This window comes from Oncorhynchus kisutch, unplaced genomic scaffold (genome assembly GCF_002021735.2).
Source record: "Oncorhynchus kisutch isolate 150728-3 unplaced genomic scaffold, Okis_V2 Okis06b-Okis10b_hom, whole genome shotgun sequence".
In the NCBI taxonomy this organism is placed as follows: Eukaryota; Metazoa; Chordata; class Actinopteri; order Salmoniformes; family Salmonidae; genus Oncorhynchus; species Oncorhynchus kisutch.
In genome coordinates, this window is record NW_022261983.1 from 6,640,123 (window position 1) to 6,666,915 (window position 26,793).

The 26,793-nt window shown below is 45.1% G+C and overlaps 1 protein-coding gene across 3 annotated transcripts; it reads right to left on the minus strand.

Annotated features, from left to right (window-relative positions):
• LOC109881693 (cytochrome P450 2K1-like) lies at positions 1 to 26,793 on the minus strand. Of its 3 annotated transcripts, none has more exons than XM_031814277.1 (9): positions 26,588 to 26,775; positions 17,141 to 17,269; positions 16,796 to 16,958; positions 11,168 to 11,249; positions 10,682 to 10,777; positions 4,039 to 4,180; positions 2,499 to 2,683; positions 1,297 to 1,465; positions 1 to 1,184 (listed from the first exon to the last, which is right to left on the minus strand). In XM_031814277.1, exons 2-9 carry the CDS (start codon positions 17,232 to 17,234, stop codon positions 997 to 999), a joined length of 1,119 nt encoding a protein of 372 aa, XP_031670137.1. In that variant the 5' UTR covers positions 17,235 to 17,269; positions 26,588 to 26,775; the 3' UTR covers positions 1 to 996. The 3 variants fall into 3 exon arrangements, with proteins under 3 accessions (XP_031670137.1, XP_031670138.1, XP_031670139.1); XM_031814278.1 differs by having other exon boundaries at positions 1,297 to 1,438; positions 26,588 to 26,763; XM_031814279.1 differs by lacking the exon at positions 4,039 to 4,180 and having other exon boundaries at positions 2,499 to 2,678; positions 26,588 to 26,793.

The following is a 26,793-nucleotide window of genomic DNA, read 5'->3' on the forward strand; positions in this document are numbered from 1 at the left end:
ATACTTTGTTGGCAATGACAGAGGTCAAACGTTTTCTGTAAGTCTTCACAAGGTTTTCACACACTGTTGCTGGTATTTTGGCCCATTCCTCCATGCAGAGCTTCCTCTTGTTTTTACCTGGTAGGAGTGGAACCCTGTGTGGTCGTCTGCTGCAATAGCCCATTTGTGACAAGGATCAACAAGGTGTGCGTTTCAAGATCGTTCTACACACAACTGTTTTATTTCTGTTTGCTGTCTGCCTGTTAGCTTGCACGATTCTTGCCATTCTCCTTCAACCTCCCTCATCAATGAGCTGTTTTCACCCACAGGATTGCGGCTGACTGGATGTTTTTTGTTGTCGCGCCATTCTCTGTAAAACCTAGACACTGTCGTGCATGAAAGGAGATACTGAATCCGGCGTGCCTTCCTCCGACGATCATACCACCTTAAGTCAGTTAGATCACACCTTTTGCCCATTCTAATGTTCAAACAGTAAATGATTGTCTCAATGCCTGTCTGCCAGCTTTATATAGCAATTGACGTGACTCACTGTATAAGTACGATCCATTTTCATGAACAGGGTGTACCTAATAAACTGGCTGATGAGTATATGTATGGAAGGTTTCATTCAAATCAAATGGGGTGCTGTCAAAAAGTGATGGAATTTAAATGGATTTACCCTGATAGACTGTTTTAATTTCCCATGGAACTTTAAACAATGCAATGGTTGAAGCCAAGCAGAAGCTTTATAAACTTTTCTTAGCTGGAACATGACATTTTGAATTAAAATTAACTTTACTCTATGAAGTATGTGCAATTAAATCTAAAAGGATATTGGAATCAGCCTACGCACCGATCAAACAAAATATAATAATGTTTGTGTGTGTGTCACGCAAGCTCATTTCTGGGATTGGTTATTATGATGGAGCATTTAATGTGTAGTGGTTTCGATGCATATTAGCTTTTTTGATTGAGTTTGTCCCACCAATATTTTCATGTTAAAATCACCACGGCATGTCAGACCCGGCTCACAGCACAAAGCTGGTGAGGTGAAGGATTGTGGGTGAACTCTACAGATGGTGTCAGGTCCAGATCATCCTCTGTTACTCCAGGAGGAGGAGAGAAACGAAAGTGCTGCAGGAGGGAGGTGAAGAAGAGGAAGAGCTCCATCCTGGCCAGACCCTCCCCCAGACACACCCTACGACCTGCGAGAGAGACCAAAGATACAGTAAATAGCATGAAGTCTGTCCAAAAGGCAACCTGAATTGTTCCACTTCTTGCAATTCAATTATTTGTTGCATAATGAAGATAATATACCTGCAGAGAAGGCCATGAAGGCGTCCCTCTTGACAAATCTTCCCTGCTCATCTAGAAAGTGGGAGGGCGTTAAGGTGTGGGGGCTCTCCCATTCGCTATCGTCCTGTAGGACCGACGTCAGTAGAGGAATCACAGACGTCCCCTGCAGTAAGGGTGAAGTATGGGATCCCTTATTTTCAGAGTAAAAATGATGAAACCTGGTTTAATAAATGTGCACATTCAAAAGGAGTGGATTACAACTTCAGGCAGCAATATATATATATACTTATGGCATGCCCATACTCCAATATTTCACAATAATGTGTTGTGATCTGGATGCCGTCTTTTTGCATCCCCCAAATGTGGAATCCTTACCGATATCATGGACAGTAATGGTTTGAGAACATTCCTAGATTTGAAAGATACATACACATTACCGGGCTACTCCTTTTTTCTATATTTACAACTAAAGTCAGCTATGCTGGTCTATGGTGTCCCTTGGGAAACCCAACTACCAAACCTTCCAGTGATGGATTTATAAATACATTATCTGGGTTCCCAGAAGGACTGATCTCTATAATATATAAACAACTTTTGGAAAGCTCATATTCTGAGCTAGCCATTTAAACAGTATGGTCCACAGATCTAATTCAATCTGAACAATCATTTAACTGGAACAGAGTATAGATGTCACGCATACTCCCTCTCCAGCATGCTAGGTTACCAGGCTGCTCATTATTATACACACAAACCTGTCACCATCATTACGCGCACCAGCACCTCAGACTCACCTGGACACCATCACCTGCCTGATTACCTTCCATATATTACTCCCTTTGGTTCCTTCCCCAGGCTGGGTTTCTGTTTCATGTCTGTGTATTGTTTGTTCTTGTTTTGTATTATGTTTAGTTTATTAATTAAATGATTCACTCCCTGAACTTGCTTCACGACTCCCAGCTGACATGTTACAATAGAAAAATATGACCTTGGCATCCTGTAATCCCAACCATCAATTTATACAGGCGGGGTGGGAGGCATGGTTTCCAGGTGGGGAAGGAGGATGCGGGGTTGGATAGGGACTGAAGGGGGGAATGGATTTCGCTTCTGTTTGCATGTATTTCATTTATTGTTTTTGAACCTGTAACTTCCCTTCAGGAAAAAATAAGACAATTTGAAGTTGGTCTCAAAATAAACAAAGAGATTTGGATATCCAGGTATCTGACCTTTTTGATGAAATATCCCTGGAAGGTGACATCTCGGCTGGTGGTGTGAGGGATGGACATGGGTGCAATATTGGCCAGTCTCTGGGTCTCATGGATCACTGCATCAGTGTAGGGAAGGTTCTTCCTGTCCTCTACCAAGGTTTGACGACTTCCTATAACCCTGCTGATCTCCTCCTGGACCTGATCTGAGACAGAAAGGAGGGAGGGTTGGAGTTAATACAATAAAATGTACACTGAGTAGACAAACATTAAAAACACCTGCTCTTCTTTCCATGACAGACTGACCAGGTGAATCCAGGTGAAAGCTATGATCCCTTATTGATGCCTCTTGTTAAATCAAATTCAAGCAGGGTAAATGAAGGAGAGGAGACAGGTTAACAAAGGATTTTTAAGCCTTGAGACAATTGAGACTTTATTTAACTAGGCAAGTCAGTTAAGAACATATTCTTATTTACAATGACTGCCTACCAAAAGGCCTCCGGAAGGGACTGGGATTAAAAATGAATTAAATATAGGACAGCACACATCATGACGAGAGAACACAACACTACATAAAGAGAGAACTAAGATGACAACACATCATGGTAGCAGCACATAACATGGTACTAACATTATTGGACACAGACAACAGCACAAAGGGCAAGGTAGAGAGCAATACATCACGCAAAGCAGCCACTGTCAGTAAGACTGTCCATGATTGAGTCTTTGAATGAAGAGATTGGGATAAAACTGTCCAGTTTGAGTGTTTGTTGCAGCTCGTTCCAGTCGCTAGCTGCAGCAAACTGAAAAGGTGAGCAACCCAGGGATGTGTGCGCTTTGGGGACCTTTAACAGAATGTGACTGGCAGAACGGGTGTTGTATGTGGAGGATGGGGGCTGCAGTAGATATCTCAGATAGGGGGGAGTGAGGCTTAAGAGGGTTTTATAAATAAGCGTCAACCAGTGGGTCTTGCGACATGGATTGTGTATGTGTTCCATTCAGAGTTTGAATGGGCAAGACAAAAGATTTAAGTGCCTTTGAACGGGGTATGGTGAAGGTTGCAAGCGCATTGGTTTGTGTCAAGACCTGCAACGCAGCTGGGTTTTTCACACTCAACAGTTTCCCATGTGTATCAAGAATGGTCCAGCACCCAAAGGACATCCAGCCAACCAGGATTCAACATGGGCCACATCTCTGTGGAATGCATTCAACACTTTCTTGAGTCCATGCTCCAACGAATTGAGGCTGTTCTGAGGAAGATGTTCCTCAGTTAACGTTTAACCTTCATTAACCAAGCCATCCTTATCTAGTTTCATAATATATTCTTCAATCTGGCTCTTTGCCAATGTTGATAACTTGTAACACCCTGAGTGCTTTACTGTTTCATGTCTGTGTGTCACAGGTGGCACCTTTATTTGGGAGGACGGGCTCATAGTAATGGCTGGAATTGAACACATGGTTTCCATATTTTTGATACCCCTCCATTCCAGCCGTTATGAGCCATCCTCCCCTCAGCAGCCTCCTGTGGTGTGCATGCGTTTGTGTTTATATCAATCCTTACCCTGTATATGGGGGTACTTGGCCATTAGCAGCAGACCCCAGTGCAGGGTTGTCCCGGTGGTGTCGGTACCAGCACCAAACAGATTACCAACATTAAATACCAGGTTGTCGTCATGGTAGAAAGAATCCATATTGTCAGATTCCTAACAGAAACAGACCCTCAGATGACATGAGTTATATACAGTCAGTCTTTCCTCAACTCTTAGCCAAGAGAAACTGGCATGCATAGTATTGATATTAGCCCTCTGATTACAATGAAGAGATAAATGTGTCATGCTGTTCTGGGCAGATTAAGTTGGCCCTTCTTTTGACTGGACAATAATTAAGATAAGATCAAACTAGAGCTTGCTTTGTGGAGAGTGGTGCTTCTACACCTGCATTGCTTGCTGTTTGGGGATTTAGGCTGGGCTTCTTTACAGCACTTTGAGATATCAGCTGATGTAAGAACAGCTTTATAAATACATTTGATTGATTAAAAAAAGCAGAGCATCTATTTATCACGGACAATCCTCTTCAAATCTTTACAATCATTGAATCAATATGTTCTGACCATGAGAGTTTACAATCTAAAATAACACCAAGTGTCACGCCTTGGTCTTAGTATTTTGTGTTTTCTTTAATTATTTGTTCAGGCCAGGGTGTGACATGGGTTATTGTGTTGTCGTATTGCTTTTTTTTGTAGGCATTGGGATTGTGGTTGATTAGGGGTGTGTCGAGTGTAGGCTTGGCTGCCTGAGGCGGTTCTCAAACAGCAGTCAGGTGCTTCTCGTTGCCTCTGATTGGGAACCGTATTTAGGTAGCCTGAGTTTCGCTTTGTCTGTCGTGGGTGATTGTTCCTGTCTCTGTGTAGTGTTCACCAGATAGGCTGTAATAAGTTTCACGTTCCGTTTGTTGTTTTTGTATTTATTAGTTATTTCATGTATCGTCACGATTTTCTTCATTAAAGACATGAGTAACCACCACGGTGCATTTCGGTCCGACTCTCTTTCGACAAACGAAGAACGCCGTTACAGAATCACCCACCACACATGGACCGAGCGGCGTGGTTACAGGCAGCGACCGCAGGAAAAGCGAAAGGAGGACGTTATGGACAGCAATGGCATGGAGTATACGACGTGGGAAGAAATCGACAGGTGGGCGGCCGACCCAGAGAGAGTGCAGGAGCCCGCATGGGATTCGCTAAAGCAGTGCGAAGAAGGCTATAGGCGAATGGAGTTGGAGAAACAGACACGGCGGCGCAGAGCGAAACCCGAGAGTCACCCCAAAAAATTTATTGGGGGGGGGGCTCAGAGGGAGAGTGGCTGAGTCAGGAGATGGACCTGAGCCAACTCTCCTTGTTTTTCGTGAGGAGCCAAGGAGGAGACCAGAACCAGAGCCGGTGTTAGAGGTGAGCGAAGCAGAGACTGTGAAGGAGTTAATGGGGAAGGTGGAGTGGAGAGTAATGAGGGAGTTGCTAGCTTGGTGCTATAGATATCATATTCGTCCGACGGGATCGTGTCGGGGATTTGATGGCACCTGAGTTAGCGCTCCATACTCGTCCTGAGGTGTGTGTTAGTCGGCTGGTGAAGTTGGTGCCAGCCTCACGCACCAGGCCTCCTGTGCACATCCCTAGCCTTGCACATCCTGTGCCACCTCCACACACCAGTCCTCCGGTAGCAGCTCCCCGCACCAGGCTTCCTGTGCGTGTCCTCGCTCCAGTATCACCAGTGCCCGCACCACGCATCAGGCCTACAGTGCGCCTCGCCTCTCCTGCTCTGTCGGAGTCTCCCGCCTGTTCAGCGCAGCCAGCGTTTTCCTCCTCTCCTGCGCTGTCGGAGTCTCCCGCCTGTTCAGCACAGCCAGAGCCTTCCTTCCCTCCTGCGCTGTCGGAGTCTCCTGTCTGTTCAGCGCAGCCAGCGTTTTCCTCCTCTCCTGCGCTGTCGGAGTCTCCCGCCTGTTCAGCGCTATCAGAGCCTTTCTTCTCTACAGCGCTGCCGGAGCCTCCTGCCTGTTTGAAGCAGCCTGAGCTGCCAGTCTGCAGGGTGCTGTCAGCCTGCATGGAGCAGTTAGAGCTGTCAGTCTGCATGAAGCAGTCAGAGCTGTCAGTCTGCAAGGAGCTGCCAGTCTGCAAGGAGCTATCAGCCTGCATGGAGCAGTCAGAGCTGTCAGTCTGCAAGGAGCTGCCAGTCTGCAGGGAGCTGCCAGTCTGCAAGGAGCTGCCAGTCTGCAAGGAGCTGCCAGTCTGCAAGGAGCTGCCAGTCTGCATGGAGCAGTCAGAGCTGTCAGTCTGCAAGGAGCTGCCAGTCTGCAGGGAGCTGTCAGTCTGCAGGGAGCTGTCAGTCTGCAAGGAGCTGTCAGTCTGCAAAGAGCTGTCAGTCTGCAAGGAGCTGTCAGTCTGCAAGGAGCTGCCAGTCTGCAAGGAGCTGTCAGCCTGCATGGAGCAGTCAGAGCTGTCAGTCTGCATAGAGCAGCTAGATACGCCAGTCAACCAGAATCTTCCAGATCTGCTAGTCAACCAGAATCTTCCAGATCTGCTAGTCAACCTGAATCTTCCAGATCCGCCAGCCAGCCAGGATCTACCGGAGCCTACTACCTACCTGAGTTTCATCTCAGTACTGGGCTTCCTCTCAGTACTGGGCTTCCCCTCAGTACTGGGCTTCCCCTCAGTTCCGGGCTGCCCCTCAGTTCCGGGCTGCCCCTCAGTTCCGGGCTGCCCCTCAGTCCCGAGCTGCCCCTCAGTCCCGAGCTGCCCCTCAGTCCCGAGCTGCCCCTCAGTCCCGAGCTGTCCCTCAGTCCCGAGCTGTCCCTCAGTCCCGAGATGCCCCTCAGTCACGAGCTGCTCCTCAGTTCTGTGGGGTTCTGGGTGAGGACTATTAGGCCATGGTCGGCGAGGGTGGATTATCCCAGGACGCGAAGGGGAGGAACTATGACATTTATGGAGTGGGGTCCACGTCCTGAGCCGGAGCCGCCACCATGGACAGACGCCCACCTGGACCCTCCCTATGGTTTTGAGGTGCGTCCGGGAGTCCGCACCTTGGGGGGGGGGGGGGGTTCTGTCACGCCTTGGTCTTAGTATTTTGTGTTTTCTTTAATTATTTGTTCAGGCCAGGGTGTGACATGGGTTATTGTGTTGTCGTATTGTTTTTTTTTGTAGGCATTGGGATTGTGGTTGATTAGGGGTGTGTCGAGTGTAGGCTTGGCTGCCTGAGGCGGTTCTCAAACAGCAGTCAGGTGCTTCTCGTTGCCTCTGATTGGGAACCGTATTTAGGTAGCCTGAGTTTCGCTTTGTCTGTCGTGGGTGATTGTTCCTGTCTCTGTGTAGTGTTCACCAGATAGGCTGTAATAAGTTTCACGTTCCGTTTGTTGTTTTTATATTTATTAGTTATTTCATGTATCGTCACGATTTTCTTCATTAAAGACATGAGTAACCACCACGGTGCATTTCGGTCCGACTCTCTTTCGACAAACGAAGAACGCCGTTACACCAAGTAACAGCCACACCATTAATTACCAGATTCAGCTGATGTCCAGAACTTAGGGAATGATTTGTATCAATATAATGCTTCATTTTGAATATGTTCAGGACCAGTTTATTACTGGCCACCCATGATTTCACTAGCTGTGATTGCTGACGGGTTGAATCATCAGCTTACATGGACACAGGTTCTGTTTAATGCCAGTGGCAGGTCATGAAAATAGAAAAGAGTAGAGGGCCAAGAGAGCTGCCATGCAGTACACCTCACTTTACATGTTTAACATTAGAGAAGCTTCCATTAAAGAAACCCCCTTTGGGTTCTATTAGATAGATTGCCATATTGTGGATTCAGAGCTGAGGTTGAAAAGCCATAACACATAGGATTTTTCAACACGTTATGGTCACTAATATTAAAGGCTGCACTGAAATATTTTCATTATACATTTCTTTAAACCAATCATCAGTCATCTGTGCCAGTGCATGTTCAGTGGCCTTCTCTATAAGCATTCGGAAAGTCTTGATTTGTTTACAGAGAAATAGCATTGTATTTGGTCAAACACCATTTTTTTCCAACAGTTTACTAAAAGCTGGCAGTAAGATGATAGGTTGGCTGTTAGAACCAGGCCTGAGGACAAACACTTCACTAGGCTCAGATTAAAGACATGACAGTTGTCAATACCAGGAGGTTTGTCATTATTGATCGACAATCATTTCGTCACCTCTCCCACACTAACTTTACAAAATGAAAGATAAGCATTGTAAATTTGAATTATGTGGGTTTTTTAATGCATGAATATTATGGCTCACTGTTTTGCTGGCATTTCCTGCTCAACTTCATTGGCATGGTGGCAAATTTATCATGAAAATAATTGGCAACATAAATAAGCCATCTGGTTCCATTTTAATAGAATTAGTCTTTCTAACCATAATTTCCTTTTATTTATTTAACTAGGCAAGTCAGTTAAGAACAAATTCTTATTTACAATAACAGCCTACTGGGGAACAGTGAGTTAACTGCCTTGTTCAGGGGCAGAACGACAGATGGTCAGCGACCTGGTCAGCTCGGGGATTCAACCCAGCTACGTTTCAGTTACCAGCCCAACGCTCAAACCACTAGGTTACCTGCCGCCCCAATTTAAAGTACTCTAAAGTCTCCCCCATCATTCTTTATATCCTTGATCTTGGCTTCATAATACAGTGTCTCCTCTTTGTTGAGTTTAGTCACATTATTTCTCAATTTGCAGTAAGTCAGTCAGTCAGATGTGCAGCCAGACTTATTAGCCACTCCTTTTGCCCCCATCTCTTTCACCTATAAAGTTTTTCAATTCCTCATCAATCCATGGAGCCAGTTTCTTAAAAGGTTCATGTTTATCAATAACTAGAAGAAGTAATTTCATAAATGCATCAAGTGCAGCGTCTGGATGCTCCTTATTAATCACATGAGACCAACAAATATTTTTTAACATCATCCACTTAAGTGTCACAGCAAAATGTGACTTCTTATTTTTTTAGGTATTTTTCTTAAAACGTCATTGTTGGTTAAGGGCTTGTAAATATGCATTTCACTGTTGTATTCGACACATGTGACAAATACAAAAGATTTTCAAATCAAATCAAATGGTATGATCTCATACACTATTTTAGTCCCATCTTTTAGAAGTGTCGCTTTCCTGGAAATAACCACTGGATATTGTGATCACTGCATCCAATGGTACGGTTACAGCCTTAGAACAAAGATCTATATTATTAGGACAAATGTAATCAATACAGTGCATGTGGATGATCGTTCCTGTTCTGTTTGTAAACACACTAGTAGGTTGATTAATAACCTGAACCAGATTACAGTCACTGGTTACAGTGAGATGCTTCCTCTTCAGCGGAGAGCTTGATGACAACCAAGATATAAACAGAGAGGTCTTCTATCACATAAACTATTTTTTTATTTCACTAGGCAAGTCAGTCAAGAACAAATTATTATTTACCATGACGGCGTACCCCGGCCAAACCCTAACAATGCTGGCCCAATTGTGTGTCGCCCTATGGGACTCCAATCATGGCCGGTTGTGAGCCAGCCTGGAATCGAACCAGGGTCTGTAGTGATGCCTCTAGCACTGAGATGCAGTGCCTTAGACCTCTGCGCCACTCAGGAGCCCCCATCAAGCATTTCACACACATTATCTGGATACTGACAGTTAGAACTCGGTGGCCTATAGGAGCTACACTAAAATAGGCTTTAGAGGAGGCAGGTGATCCTGCAACCACAACACTTTAATAACACGAGATCCTCTATAAGCATTACAGGGATATGGCTCTGAATATGTACAGCAACAACTCCCCCATATGCATTCCTGTGTCTTCTGTAGATGTTATATCATTGTATTGCTAATGATGTATCAAATGAATTATCGACGTGAGTCTCATAAATGGCTAATATATGAATATATATCTGATGTTAGCAAGTTATTAATTGTATTAACCTTATTTCTAAGCCTACATGTATTATTAATATGGGCTATTTTTATCCCTTTCCTGGGTAGCTTATCAGAGAGACATAATATGGAAAACAACAAAAAAGCAACATAACAGATAATCAACACATTCTTTTAAATCAGCCTGAGGAACTGTTTCAGTGTTTGAGTCTGACTTTACATGTGATTCTACTGATACAGAGAACTAGTTAGATCCTCCCTCAGCTGGCATTCAGTCAAACTGGTTGAATCAACATTGTTTCCTTGTCATTTTAATTAAATTATGTTGAATCAACATCGAATAGATGTTGAATTGACTTCTGTGCCCAGTGGGATGTTAGTGTTGGACAACTGAAGTTAGTTGTGTTTTTCAGCAGTAAAGTGAACCACAAGGTGGTGTAATAAGTCATATAAACCCGGCAGTTTGGTTCCTGGATACTGATTATCCGAATGTCTTGGTAATTTAGACAATATACAACTAGTGTGGCGCAAAATAACTTGGTAACATGTTGGTAACAAGTTTATAACACCAGCAAGGCACCTCTTGGTTTGTGGTTTTGTGGAATATGGCCAATATACAAGGACTGTATACAGGCACTGCACTTAGCTGTGGTAAATTGATCATATACCACACCCCCTCGGACCTTATTGATTAATTATATTCTGTATAGTCATAATGAGCAATATTAATGCAACACTTTGTTATGAATGAGTCTTCATACCTCCAGGGTTTGCTTTGGGACGAGGAACGAGTCCACAAAGCCTCTACACATATGAGGGTTCAGAGTCTCCTTCAGGCCCCTCACCAGCTCTGTCACCTTGTCACGTTTTACTTCTGTTGAAGGAAAGGCGGACCAAAACGCGGCGTGGTTTGTGTTCATCTTGATATTTAATTAAAGAAAATACTGAACACTGAATACAAAAACAATAAACAAATAACGACCATGAAGCTAAATGAGAACTGTGATGACACAAGCAATCAACATAGACAATCACCCACAAACAAACAGTGCAACCCAGGCTACCTAAGTATGATTCTCAATCAGAGACAACTAATGACACCTGCCTCTGATTGAGAACCATACTAGGCCGAAACATACAAATCCCCAAATCATAGAAAAACAAACATAGACTGCCCACCCAACTCACGCCCTGACCATACTAAATAAATACAAAACAAAGGAAATAAAGGTCAGAACGTGACACACCTTCATCTTCATATCAGCAATATTCTTTTTCAGACGTGTCAGGTCGTTTATCCACGGACCCAACCAGGGAAACATGTTGTAACACAGAGATTCAGGTAGAATACGCATAAAACAATATTATATTAATTATAACATAACACACCACAACTATGATTAGATTATTAAATGCATAAATTCAAATGTGATACACATATGCATAAATATGTAATTATTAGTTGTGAGCACCAATAGTGATATTCAATATTATTTGATATCGATATGAGCAAGGCATATTGTATGTCGGTTTATTATTTTTACTATTGTTAAGTGTGTGTACTGGAGGTGAAGTCAGGTGCAGGAGAGCAGAGTGTAGTGAACAGGCACACTTTTATTCCGGTCCAACGAAAGCACAACAGTACATAAATGTGCCCAAACACAGAACATAGACAAAAAGTATGGCGTGTAACAACACCCACATAACATAAAATCAATTTCACACGGAGGGGAACAGAGGACTAAATACATGCTGTGTGATTAGGGAATGAAAACCAGGTGTGTATGTATGGAACAAGACGAAACAAATGGAAATATGAAAAATGGAGCGGCGATGGCTAGAAAGCCGGTGACGTCGATCGCCGAACGCCGCCTGAACAAGGAGAGGAGCCGACACCGGTGGAATCGTGACAACTATTCTGTAAAAAGAACACATTACTTTTCCTGCATACACAAAACCCTCAAACAGAACTCACAGGCTCTCAATTTAGCATATTTAATTAGTTGCCTGTTGATGGTGCTATAATACAGGCCTCCCTAACTAACCAGTATGAATACAATATTATAATACCAGAATATTCACGCCTGGCCCAACGGACAATCTGCTAACAGTTGTCTGAACTTCAAAGAGCCATGGAAGTGAACAGAAAAGTGAACATACACAGGTGCAATATATTTTATGCAAACCGATACGATATGGAATCACAAAAATGGTACTGATATTGTGAATATCAGTGCCCATCACTAGTGATTACATATTATATATAATAATTACAATGATATAATTAATAAAATATTTTAGCCATTTAGCAGACGCTCTTATCCAGAGCGATTCACAGTTAGTGCATTCATCTTAAGAGTCATGACTTCCACCGAAGTTGGTGCCTCTCGGGCAGCATTCGGCAGTCATCGTCCCCGGCTTTCTAGCTGCCACCGATCTACGTTTCTTTTTCCATTTGTATTGTCTTGATTGTACACACCTGGTTCCCATTACGTTAATATTTATTCCCTATTTAACCCGCTGCTTCCCACAGGGTTTTGTGCGTGTTTGTTCTTTGTTTAGTGTTCAAGACTTCTGTGAGCTGGTGTGTTTTCCCTACGTGGAAATATTCTGTTGTTTCTTTTCGAGTAAAGTACGTATTTTACTCAGTTCTGTGTCCTGCGCATGACTCCTAACCGCTGCACATTGACACATGACAGAAACACACACCCCTTATGGAGTCAGCAGGTGTACCCAGTCCTCCGTTACCAGTGGAGGAACACGTCCAGCAGCACGCGACAATGCTCCAAAATCTTGGCACAGCCATGGATCGCGTGCTGCACACCATGAAGCGATGGGAGAGAGGGGGTTTTCCCACACCCCAATCAACTTCACCCCAACCCACACCGCTGTCCACCCCTCCGTCACCTGGACCCAGTGTAGACGTCACCTGGACCCAGAATAGACGCAGCGTTGGTACGCTATGAGGATTTCACCCGCCGCATCCGGGCGGTCTTCGATCATCCACCTGAAGGGAGCACGGCGGGGGAACGCTTGTTCCATCTCAGACAGGTGATGAGGAGCACACAGGACTTCGCACTGGACTTCAGGACCCTGGCTGCCAGCGCGGGATGGAATGAGAGGGCCCTGATCGACTATTACCGGTGTAGTCTACGTGAGTACGTTCATCGGGAGCTGGCCTGCAGGGACACCACCCTTACCCTCGACCAGCTGGTGGATTTATCCATCCGGCTGGATAACCTGTTGGCCACCCGCGGACGTCCGGATCGGGGTACGTTCATTCCATGCCCCAGCACCTCCGATCCTACACCTATGGAGCTTGGAGTTGCTGCTCTCAGGGTGACTGGAAGGGGGCCGTTTCCTGCACTACCTGTGGAGGCAGAGGGCACACTGCTGGTCGGTGCTGGGGAGGATCCCCAGCGAGTCGAGGCAGCAGTCAGGGCACTGGTGGATCATCCCAGGTGAGTAGGCACCCGACTCACTCAGAGCTCCCTGTTGAGCACATGTGTGTATGTATAGAATTTCCTTAGTTTTCCCCGCATTCCCAGCATAAGGCGCTAGTAGATTCATGCGCAGCTGGGAACTTTGTTGACCGTTAATTTGCACTTAGATTAGGGATCCCTATTGTTCCTGTTGATGTTCCCTTCCCTGTACATGCCTTAGATAGTCGTGCTTTGGGGTCGGGCCTGATTTAGGAGGTCATGGCTCCACTATGTATGATAACGTAGGAGGGTCATGAGGAGAGTCTCTTCTTGATCGATTCTACTGCGTTTCCTGTGGTGTTGGGGCTTCCCTGGTTGACCTATCATGACCCCACTGTTTCGTGGCAACAGAGGGCTCTCAAGGGATGGTCACATCAGTGCTCAGGGAGGTGTATAGATGTTTCCATAGTTGCAACTACGGTGGAGAGTCCAAACCAGGTCTCCACCACGCACATCCCCCCTGAATATGCCGATTTGGCTCTTGCCTTCTGTAAAAAGAAGGCGACTCAACTACCTCCCCATCGACAGGGGGATTGTGCGATAAATCTCCTGGTAGACACAGCACTTCCCAGGAGCCACGTGTATTCTCTGTCACAGGAGGAGACGGCAGCTATGGAAACATACTGTATGTCTCCGAATACATTCGGCCTTCCACCTCACCTGCCTCCTTGAGGTTTTTTTTGTGAAGAAGAAGGATTGAGGTTTACGCCCTTGCATTGACTGTAGAGGTATAAATCAGATCACGGTGAAGTATAGTTACCCGCTGCCTCTCATAGCCAGTGTGACAGAGTCATTGCATGGGGCACGCTTCTTCACCAAATTGGATCTCAGAAGCGCTTACAACCTGGTGCGTATCCGGGAGGGGGATGAGTGGAAGACGACATTTAGTACCACCTCTGGGCACTATGAGTACCTCGTCGTGCCGTACGGGTTGATGAATGCTCCATCAGTCTTCCAATACTTTGTAGACAATATTTTCAGGGACCTGCACGGGCAGGGTGTAGTGGTGTACAGTATATAGATGACATTCTAATATACTCAGCTACACGCGCCGAGCATGTGTTCCTGGTGCGCAAGGTGCTTGGTCGACTGTTGGAGCATGACCTGTACGTCAAGACTGAGAAATGTCTGTTCTTCCAACAGTCCGTCTCCTTCCTAGGGTACCGCCTGTCAACGTCAGTGGTGGAGATGGAGAATGACCGCATTTCAGCCATGCGTAATTGGCTGACCCCAACCACGGTAAAGGAGGTGCAGAGGTTCTTAGGGTTCGCCAACTACTACCGGATGTTTATCCGGGGCTTTGGTCAGGTAGCGGCTCCCATTACCACCTTGCTGAAGGGGGGACCAGTGCGACTGCAGTGGTCAGTTGGGACGGACAGGGCTTTTCGTCACCTGAAGGCTCTCTTTACCTCAGCTCCTGTGCTGGCTCATCCTGATCCCTCCTTGGCATTCATAGTAGAGGTGGACGCGTCCGAGGCTGGGATAGGTGCTGTGCTGTGCCGTCACCAAAGCTCCACCCCTGTGCTTTCTTTTCGAAGAAGCTCAGCCCAGCGGAGCAAAACTATGATGTGGGGGACCGGAAGCTGTTGGCTGTTGTCAAGGCTCTGAAGGGCAAAACACCCTTTTCTCATTTGGACTGACCACCGCAATCTGGAGTAGGAGAATGAGGAGGAGAATGAACCCTCGCCAGGCAAGGTGGCCATGTTTTTCACCTGTTTTGTTTTCACCCTACCCTACAGATCAGGTTCCCAGAACGCTAAGGCAGACACACTGTCCCAGATGTATGACACAGAGGAGCGGTCCACAGATCCCACTCCCATATTCCCGGCTTCTTGCCTGGTGGCACCGGTGGTACGGGATGTTGACGCGGACATCGAGCGGGCGTTACGTGCGGAGCCAACTCCCACCCAGTTGGGTGTCTGTACGTTCCGTCTGATGTCCGTGATCGATTGATCTGTTGGGCCCACATGTCACCCTCCTCTGGTCATCCTGGCATCTGTCGGACAGTGCGCTGTCTTAGTGGGAAGCACTGGTGGCCCACTTTAACTAAGGACGTGAGGGTTTATGTGTCCTCCTACTCGGTGTGCGCCCAGTGCAAGGCACCTAGACACCTGCCCAGAGGGAAATTACAACCCCTACCCATTCCACAACGGCCGTGGTCACACCTATTGGTGGATTTCATGACAGATCCTCCGTCACAAGGAAACACCACGATTCTGGTCGTTGTGGATCGGTTCTCTAAGTCCTGCCGTCTCCTTACTTTGCCCGGTCTCCCTCCGGTCTCCCTACAGACTGCAGAGGCCCTGTTTACACACGTCTTCCGGCACTACAGGTGCCTGAGGATATAGTGTCTGATCCCCAGTTCACATCGAGGTCTGGAGGGCGTTCATGGAACGTCTGGGGGTCTCGGTCAGCCTGACCTCAGGGTTTCACCCCGACAGTAATGGGCAGGTGGAGAGAGTTAAAACCAGGATGTGGGTAGGTTTCTGCGGTCCTATTGCCAGGACTGGCCGGGGAATGGGCGGCTTTCATCCCCTGGGCAAAGATGGCCCAAAACTCCCTCCGCCACTCCTCCACTAACCTGTCTCAGTTTCAGTGTGTACTAGGTTATCATCTGGTCCTGGCACCGCGACATCAGAGTCAGATTGAGGCACCTGCGGTGGATGAATGGTTTTGGCGCTCGGAGGAGACATAGGACCCTGCCCATGTGCGCCTGCAACGGGCCATCAGGCGACAGAAGGTGAGCGCCGACCGCCACCGCAGTGAGGCCCCGGTGCAGGCACCAAGGGACCGGGTCTGGCTCTCGCTTCGAAACCTGCCCCTTCGCCTGCCCTGCCGGAAGCTGGGTCCGCGGATTGTGGGGCCATTTAAAGTCCTGAGGAGACTGAATGATGTTATAGGTTACAGCTTCCCCCTGATTACCGTATTAACCCCTCGTTCCATGTGTTTCTCCTCAGGCCGGTGGTGGCTGGTCCACTCCAGCAGTCTGAGGTGCGGGATTTATTTAAGATACTTTTTGAGGAGATGGAGTTTCAGGTGTTTTCGGAAGTTGGGCAGGGACTCTGCTGTCCTAGCTTCAGGGGGAAGCTGGATCCACCATTGGTGTGCCAGGACAAAGAGCTTGGACTGGGCTATGAGGATTTTATTTGATATGTTATACATAATGAATATTGTATATAATGATTTATAAGCAGCATAGTGATGGGTTATAAACGGTACAATAATGGTTTATAATAAGTTTACTGGCACATCAAGTAAAGTATAACTGAGTATGTACATATTAATTTTCAAGAATTCATAACAGGCATCTGTTTCCTAGTTTTGTTGATTGCACTGAAACAGACATTATTTAGAAAAAAACAGTAAAAACAAAATGGTCTGAATAAGCAGAATACCTGAATTGATGCAGAACCTGTAAGGTGAACACTCTCATTGACCCTGTCCACCATGCCTGTGAATAGTGGGTCAGTGTATTCAAACCTGCTGCCGTAGACAATGGCCGAGATTATGTTGGAGACGGCATAAAGCACAGGCTGTGCTGTGTCAAATGCCTTACCTGTAATAGACAAAACATCTAATTACAAAATAACCTTTCCAGAACCCACACGATCACTTAGCTATTTACTAATAATGTGGTTAAAAAAAGCCTGATTTTTAACCAGGCAATGAAGCCTAGGCATCCCCTATAAATACATCATACTACTTCTACTACTAGTGTAGAGATACTAATTCTCTTACCCTCATGTTTTTCCAACACCTCTAAGATTTTCTCCTCACTCCCTTTCTTGCCCATCCCAAAGTCTCTAAGGTTTGTCAGGGCAAAGCGCCTCATCTCTTTCCATGAGTCTCCATTGGCAAACAGAATCCCTGTAGAGAACATAGTTTGTTTCCATGACAATACAAAGTAATACAAATAAATAAATTACTATAATATGCCATTTCATAATGAGCATGTACCAACTTATGTGGTCAAGATAATCTGTGTCTATTTAAGACATTTTAGACATGTATATTATTTGCAGCAGATTAGAGTTAGAACCTTTGATGATCTCTGATCTCTGCATTCACCATTCTAGTCTGATCTCTGCATTCACCATTCTAGCCTGATCTCTGCATTCACCATTCTAGCCTGACCTCTGCATTCACCATTCTAGTCTGCTCTCTGCATTCACCATTCTAGTCTGATCTCTGCATTCACCATTCTAGTCTGATCTCTGCATTCACCATTCTAGCCTGATCTCTGCATTCACCATTCTAGCGTGATCTCTGCATTCACCATTCTAGCCTGATCTCTGCATTCAGCATTCTAGCCTGATCTCTGCATTCAGCATTCTAGTCTGATCTCTGCATTCTCCATTCTAGCCTGATCTCTGCATTCAGCATTCTAGCGTGATCTCTGCATTCAGCATTCTAGCCTGATCTCTGCATTCAGCATTCTAGCCTGATCTCTGCATTCACCATTCTAGTCTGATCTCTGCATTCACCCTTCTAGTTTGATCTCTGCATTCACCATTCTAGTCTGATCTCTGCATTCACCATTTTAGCCTGATCTCTGCATTCACCATTCTAGTCTGATCTCTGCATTCACCATTCTAGTCTGTTCTCTGCATTCACCATTCTAGTCTGATCTCTGCATTCACCATTCTAGTCTGATCTCTGCATTCACCATTCTAGTCTGATCTCTGCATTCACCATTCTAGTCTGATCTCTGCATTCACCATTCTAGTCTGATCTCTGCATTCACCATTCTAGTCTGATCTCTGCATTCACCATTCTAGTCTGATCTCTGCATTCACCATTCTAGTCTGATCTCTGCATTCACCATTCTAGTCTGATCTCTGCATTCACCATTCTAGTCTGATCTCTGCATTCACCATTCTAGTCTGATCTCTGCATTCACCATTCTAGTCTGATCTCTGCATTCACCATTCTAGCCTGATCTCTGCATTCACCATTCTAGCGTGATCTCTGCATTCACCATTCTAGCGTGATCTCTGCATTCACCATTCTAGCCTGATCTCTGCATTCACCATTCTAGTCTGATCTCTGCATTCACCATTCTAGCCTGATCTCTGCATTCACCATTCTAGTCTGATCTCTGCATTCACCATTCTAGCGTGATCTCTGCATTCACCATTCTAGTCTGATCTCTGCATTCACCATTCTAGCCTGATCTCTGCATTCACCATTCTAGCCTGATCTCTGCATTCACCATTCTAGCCTGATCTCTGCATTCACCATTCTAGCCTGATCTCTGCATTCACCATTCTAGTCTGATCTCTGCATTCACCATTCTAGTCTGATCTCTGCATTCACCATTCTAGTCTGATCTCTGCATTCACCATTCTAGTCTGATCTCTGCATTCACCATTCTAGCGTGATCTCTGTATTCTAGCCTGATCTCTGCATTCACCATTCTAGCGTGATCTCTGCATTCTAGCCTGATCTCTGCATTCACCATTCTAGCGTGATCTCTGCATTCAGCATTCTAGCGTGATCTCTGCATTCAGCATTCTAGTCTGATCTCTGCATTGAGCATTCTAGTCTGATCTCTGCATTCACCATTCTAGCGTGATCTCTGCATTCACCATTCTAGCCTGATCTCTGCATTCAGCATTCTAGCCTGATCTCTGCATTCACCATTCTAGTCTGATCTCTGCATTCACCATTCTAGTCTGATCTCTGCATTCACCATTCTAGTCTGATCTCTGCATTCACCATTCTAGTCTGATCTCTGCATTCACCATTCTAGCCTGATCTCTGCATTCACCATTCTAGTCTGATCTCTGCATTCACCATTCTAGTCTGATCTCTGCATTCACCATTCTAGCGTGATCTCTGCATTCACCATTCTAGCGTGATCTCTGCATTCACCATTCTAGTCTGATCTCTGCATTCACCATTCTAGTCTGATCTCTGCATTCACCATTCTAGTCTGATCTCTGCATTCACCATTCTAGTCTGATCTCTGCATTCACCATTCTAGTCTGATCTCTGCATTCACCATTCTAGTCTGATCTCTGCATTCACCATTCTAGTCTGATCTCTGCATTCACCATTCTAGTCTGATCTCTGCATTCACCATTCTAGTCTGATCTCTGCATTCACCATTCTAGCCTGATCTCTGCATTCACCATTCTAGCGTGATCTCTGCATTCACCATTCTAGCATGATCTCTGCATTCACCATTCTAGCCTGATCTCTGCATTCACCATTCTAGTCTGATCTCTGCATTCACCATTCTAGCCTGATCTCTGCATTCACCATTCTAGCCTGATCTCTGCATTCACCATTCTAGCCTGATCTCTGCATTCACCATTCTAGCCTGATCTCTGCATTCACCATTCTAGCCTGATCTCTGCATTCACCATTCTAGTCTGATCTCTGCATTCACCATTCTAGTCTGATCTCTGCATTCACCATTCTAGTCTGATCTCTGCATTCACCATTCTAGTCTGATCTCTGCATTCACCATTCTAGCGTGATCTCTGCATTCACCATTCTAGCCTGATCTCTGCATTCACCATTCTAGCCTGATCTCTGCATTCAGCATTCTAGCCTGATCTCTGCATTCAGCATTCTAGTCTGATCTCTGCATTCACCATTCTAGCGTGATCTCTGTATTCTAGCCTGATCTCTGCATTCACCATTCTAGCGTGATCTCTGCATTCTAGCCTGATCTCTGCATTCACCATTCTAGCGTGATCTCTGCATTCAGCATTCTAGCGTGATCTCTGCATTCAGCATTCTAGTCTGATCTCTGCATTGAGCATTCTAGTCTGATCTCTGCATTCACCATTCTAGCGTGATCTCTGCATTCAGCATTCTAGTCTGATCTCTGCATTGAGCATTCTAGTCTGATCTCTGCATTCACCATTCTAGCCTGATCTCTGCATTCAGCATTCTAGCCTGATCTCTGCATTCACCATTCTAGTCTGATCTCGGCATTCACCATTCTAGTCTGATCTCTGCATTCACCATTCTAGTCTGATCTCTGCATTCACCATTCTAGTCTGATCTCTGCATTCACCATTCTAGCCTGATCTCTGCATTCACCATTCTAGTCTGATCTCTGCATTCACCATTCTAGTCTGATCTCTGCATTCACCATTCTAGCGTGATCTCTGCATTCACCATTCTAGCGTGATCTCTGCATTCACCATTCTAGTCTGATCTCTGCATTCACCATTCTAGTCTGATCTCTGCATTCACCATTCTAGCGTGATCTCTGCATTCACCATTCTAGCGTGATCTCTGCATTCACCATTCTAGCCTGATCTCTGCATTCACCATTCTAGTCTGATCTCTGCATTCACCATTCTAGCCTGATCTCTGCATTCACCATTCTAGTCTGATCTCTGCATTCACCATTCTAGCGTGATCTCTGCATTCACCATTCTAGTCTGATCTCTGCATTCACCATTCTAGCCTGATCTCTGCATTCACCATTCTAGTCTGATCTCTGCATTCACCATTTTAGCCTGATCTCTGCATTCACCATTCTAGCCTGATCTCTGCATTCACCATTCTAGCCTGATCTCTGCATTCACCATTCTAGTCTGATCTCTGCATTCACCATTCTAGTCTGATCTCTGCATTCACCATTCTAGTCTGATCTCTGCATTCACCATTCTAGTCTGATCTCTGCATTCACCATTCTAGCGTGATCTCTGCATTCAGCATTCTAGCGTGATCTCTGCATTCAGCATTCTAGTCTGATCTCTGCATTGAGCATTCTAGTCTGATCTCTGCATTCACCATTCTAGCGTGATCTCTGCATTCAGCATTCTAGTCTGATCTCTGCATTGAGCATTCTAGTCTGATCTCTGCATTCACCATTCTAGCCTGATCTCTGCATTCAGCATTCTAGCCTGATCTCTGCATTCACCATTCTAGTCTGATCTCTGCATTCACCATTCTAGTCTGATCTCTGCATTCACCATTCTAGTCTGATCTCTGCATTCACCATTCTAGTCTGATATCTGCATTCACCATTCTAGCCTGATCTCTGCATTCACCATTCTAGTCTGATCTCTGCATTCACCATTCTAGTCTGATCTCTGCATTCACCATTCTAGCGTGATCTCTGCATTCACCATTCTAGCGTGATCTCTGCATTCAGCATTCTAGTCTGATCTCTGCATTCACCATTCTAGCCTGATCTCTGCATTCACCATTCTAGCGTGATCTCTGCATTCACCATTCTAGCCTGATCTCTGCATTCACCATTCTAGCGTGATCTCTGCATTCAGCATTCTAGCCTGATCTCTGCATTCAGCATTCTAGTCTGATCTCTGCATTCACCATTCTAGCGTGATCTCTGTATTCTAGCCTGATCTCTGCATTCACCATTCTAGCGTGATCTATGCATTCTAGCCTGATCTCTGCATTCACCATTCTAGCGTGATCTCTGCATTCAGCATTCTAGCGTGATCTCTGCATTCAGCATTCTAGTCTGATCTCTGCATTGAGCATTCTAGTCTGATCTCTGCATTCACCCTTCTAGTCTGATCTCTGCATTCACCATTCTAGCCTGATCTCTGCATTCACCATTCTAGTCTGATCTCTGCATTCACCATTCTAGCCTGATCTCTGCATTCACCATTCTAGTCTGATCTCTGCATTCACCATTCTAGCCTGATCTCTGCATTCACCATTCTAGCCTGATCTCTGCATTCACCATTCTAGTCTGATCTCTGCATTCAGCATTCTAGCCTGATCTCTGCATTCACCATTCTAGCGTGATCTCTGTATTCTAGCCTGATCTCTGCATTCACCATTCTAGCGTGATCTCTGCATTCTAGCCTGATCTCTGCATTCACCATTCTAGCGTGATCTCTGCATTCAGCATTCTAGCGTGATCTCTGCATTCAGCATTCTAGTCTGATCTCTGCATTGAGCATTCTAGTCTGATCTCTGCATTCACCCTTCTAGTCTGATCTCTGCATTCACCATTCTAGTCGGATCTCTGCATTCACCATTCTAGCCTGATCTCTGCATTCACCATTCTAGTCTGATCTCTGCATTCACCATTCTAGTCTGATCTCTGCATTCACCATTCTAGCCTGATCTCTGCATTCAGCATTCTAGTCTGATCTCTGCATTCAGCATTCTAGCCTGATCTCTGCATTCACCATTCTAGTCTGATCTCTGCATTCACCATTCTAGTCTGATCTCTGCATTCACCATTCTAGTCTGATCTCTGCATTCACCATTCTAGTCTGATCTCTGCATTCACCATTCTAGCCTGATCTCTGCATTCACCATTCTAGTCTGATCTCTGCATTCACCATTCTAGCCTGATCTCTGCATTCACCATTCTAGTCTGATCTCTGCATTCACCATTCTAGCCTGATCTCTGCATTCACCATTCTAGTCTGATCTCTGCATTCACCATTCTAGTCTGATCTCTGCATTCACCATTCTAGTCTGATCTCTGCATTCACCATTCTAGCCTGATCTCGGCATTCAGCATTCTAGTCTGATCTCGGCATTCAGCATTCTAGCCTGATCTCTGCATTCACCATTCTAGCGTGATCTCTGCATTCAGCATTCTAGCCTGATCTCTGCATTCAGCATTCTAGTCTGATCTCTGCATTCACCATTCTAGCGTGATCTCTGTATTCTAGCCTGATCTCTGCATTCACCATTCTAGCGTGATCTATGCATTCTAGCCTGATCTCTGCATTCACCATTCTAGCGTGATCTCTGCATTCAGCATTCTAGCGTGATCTCTGCATTCAGCATTCTAGTCTGATCTCTGCATTCACCATTCTAGTCTGATATCTGCATTCACCATTCTAGCCTGATCTCTGCATTCACCATTCTAGTCTGATCTCTGCATTCACCATTCTAGTCTGATCTCTGCATTCACCATTCTAGCGTGATCTCTGCATTCACCATTCTAGCGTGATCTCTGCATTCAGCATTCTAGTCTGATCTCTGCATTCACCATTCTAGCCTGATCTCTGCATTCACCATTCTAGCGTGATCTCTGCATTCACCATTCTAGCCTGATCTCTGCATTCACCATTCTAGCGTGATCTCTGCATTCAGCATTCTAGCCTGATCTCTGCATTCAGCATTCTAGTCTGATCTCTGCATTCACCATTCTAGCGTGATCTCTGTATTCTAGCCTGATCTCTGCATTCACCATTCTAGCGTGATCTATGCATTCTAGCCTGATCTCTGCATTCACCATTCTAGCGTGATCTCTGCATTCAGCATTCTAGCGTGATCTCTGCATTCAGCATTCTAGTCTGATCTCTGCATTGAGCATTCTAGTCTGATCTCTGCATTCACCCTTCTAGTCTGATCTCTGCATTCAGCATTCTAGTCTGATCTCTGCATTGAGCATTCTAGTCTGATCTCTGCATTCACCCTTCTAGTCTGATCTCTGCATTCACCATTCTAGTCGGATCTCTGCATTCACCATTCTAGCCTGATCTCTGCATTCACCATTCTAGTCTGATCTCTGCATTCACCATTCTAGTCTGATCTCTGCATTCACCATTCTAGCCTGATCTCTGCATTCAGCATTCTAGTCTGATCTCTGCATTCAGCATTCTAGCCTGATCTCTGCATTCACCATTCTAGTCTGATCTCTGCATTCACCATTCTAGTCTGATCTCTGCATTCACCATTCTAGTCTGATCTCTGCATTCACCATTCTAGTCTGATCTCTGCATTCACCATTCTAGCCTGATCTCTGCATTCACCATTCTAGTCTGATCTCTGCATTCACCATTCTAGCCTGATCTCTGCATTCACCATTCTAGTCTGATCTCTGCATTCACCATTCTAGCCTGATCTCTGCATTCACCATTCTAGTCTGATCTCTGCATTCACCATTCTAGTCTGATCTCTGCATTCACCATTCTAGTCTGATCTCTGCATTCACCATTCTAGCCTGATCTCGGCATTCAGCATTCTAGTCTGATCTCGGCATTCAGCATTCTAGCCTGATCTCTGCATTCACCATTCTAGCGTGATCTCTGCATTCACCATTCTAGCCTGATCTCTGCATTCACCATTCTAGCGTGATCTCTGCATTCAGCATTCTAGCCTGATCTCTGCATTCAGCATTCTAGTCTGATCTCTGCATTCACCATTCTAGCGTGATCTCTGTATTCTAGCCTGATCTCTGCATTCACCATTCTAGCGTGATCTATGCATTCTAGCCTGATCTCTGCATTCACCATTCTAGCGTGATCTCTGCATTCAGCATTCTAGCGTGATCTCTGCATTCAGCATTCTAGTCTGATCTCTGCATTGAGCATTCTAGTCTGATCTCTGCATTCACCCTTCTAGTCTGATCTCTGCATTCACCATTCTAGCCTGATCTCTGCATTCACCATTCTAGTCTGATCTCTGCATTCACCATTCTAGCCTGATCTCTGCATTCACCATTCTAGTCTGATCTCTGCATTCACCATTCTAGCCTGATCTCTGCATTCACCATTCTAGCGTGATCTCTGCATTCACCATTCTAGTCTGATCTCTGCATTCACCATTCTAGTCTGATCTCTGCATTCACCATTCTAGTCTGATCTCTGCATTCACCATTCTAGCCTGATCTCTGCATTCACCATTCTAGTCTGATCTCTGCATTCACCATTCTAGCCTGATCTCTGCATTCACCATTCTAGCCTGATCTCTGCATTCACCATTCTAGTCTGATCTCTGCATTCAGCATTCTAGCCTGATCTCTGCATTCACCATTCTAGCGTGATCTCTGTATTCTAGCCTGATCTCTGCATTCACCATTCTAGCGTGATCTCTGCATTCTAGCCTGATCTCTGCATTCACCATTCTAGCGTGATCTCTGCATTCAGCATTCTAGCGTGATCTCTGCATTCAGCATTCTAGTCTGATCTCTGCATTGAGCATTCTAGTCTGATCTCTGCATTCACCCTTCTAGTCTGATCTCTGCATTCACCATTCTAGTCGGATCTCTGCATTCACCATTCTAGCCTGATCTCTGCATTCACCATTCTAGTCTGATCTCTGCATTCACCATTCTAGTCTGATCTCTGCATTCACCATTCTAGCCTGATCTCTGCATTCAGCATTCTAGTCTGATCTCTGCATTCAGCATTCTAGCCTGATCTCTGCATTCACCATTCTAGCCTGATCTCTGCATTCACCATTCTAGTCTGATCTCTGCATTCACCATTCTAGCCTGATCTCTGCATTCACCATTCTAGTCTGATCTCTGCATTCACCATTCTAGCCTGATCTCTGCATTCACCATTCTAGTCTGATCTCTGCATTCACCATTCTAGTCTGATCTCTGCATTCACCATTCTAGTCTGATCTCTGCATTCACCATTCTAGCCTGATCTCGGCATTCAGCATTCTAGTCTGATCTCGGCATTCAGCATTCTAGTCTGATCTCTGCATTCACCATTCTAGTCTGATCTCTGCATACACCATTCTAGTCTGATCTCTGCATACACCATTCTAGCCTGATCTCTGAATTCACCATTCTAGCCTGATCTCTGCATTCACCATTCTAGTCTGATCTCTGCATTCACCATTCTAGCCTGATCTCTGCATTCACCATTCTAGTCTGATCTTTACATTCACCATTCTAGTCTCAAATGTCAGAAAGGAGTGGTGTTATTAAAAATTAACTTGTTAGCTATTGGATCACTTTCAACCAATCAGAGGGCAGCACAGTATTTGGCAACATTGGTTGTTGTCCTAAACCCAACCACTGTTTCTGCGAGGGCACTGATTGGAACATACATTTTCTGGCTTATTCCAAACGCCAATCTATTGGATAAAGGGCAGGCTGATATACATGCAGCAATCAGACTTGTTCCCGCCAGGCTAGAATAAGACTTTCAACAGATTGTAATGCATTTAATTTCCAAATCATCTCAAAGTGTCTGAAATTGATTGTGTAGCTCAATAAAGTGTATTTAAAGTAACTGTTAGGTGAAAATCTCACTTTTAAAAGTTCATAATTTGTTAACTTATACCCACAATGTTGTTGACTCATCCTATGCTCATATTTGTGGCCAACGCATACATTGATTGGAGAACAAACACGTGGATTGCTATTTTAGCTTGTTCATAGACTGCTTACCGATTAAGGAAATCAATAAGACAGGTTGTAATTTGGGTGATCTATCCCTTTAAGAAGTGGACATAGCCAGCAGAAGAGTAAAATATCATTACCATGTCCTTGGTTGAAATCATAGAACACAGGTGTGATGTCCCTGTCCCCAAAGTCCTCTGCCTGGTTAACCAGCGCCTGCTTGACCGTCTTGTAACCTGCCAGAACAACCACTTTCTTGGGTCCAAAATGAACCGTGAAGATGGAACAATATTTCTTGGAGAGCTGGACAGATAAAGTTTACATAAAGTACACCATAGACTCAGTT

What these genes read in the sequence shown, in the direction of transcription:
- LOC109881693 (XM_031814277.1), bottom strand. Translation starts at nt 17,234, where the DNA reads ATGAGGCGCTTTGCCCTGACAAACCTTAGAGACTTTGGGATGGGCAAG. An exon ending in GGTGTTGGAAAAACATGAGG is followed by an intron (nt 16,959 to 17,140) that starts GTAAGAGAATTA and finishes TGTCTATTACAG; the next exon opens with GTAAGGCATTTGACACAGCA. An exon ending in AGGGATATTTCATCAAAAAG is followed by an intron (nt 1,466 to 2,498) that starts GTCAGATACCTG and finishes TCTGAAAATAAG; the next exon opens with GGATCCCATACTTCACCCTT.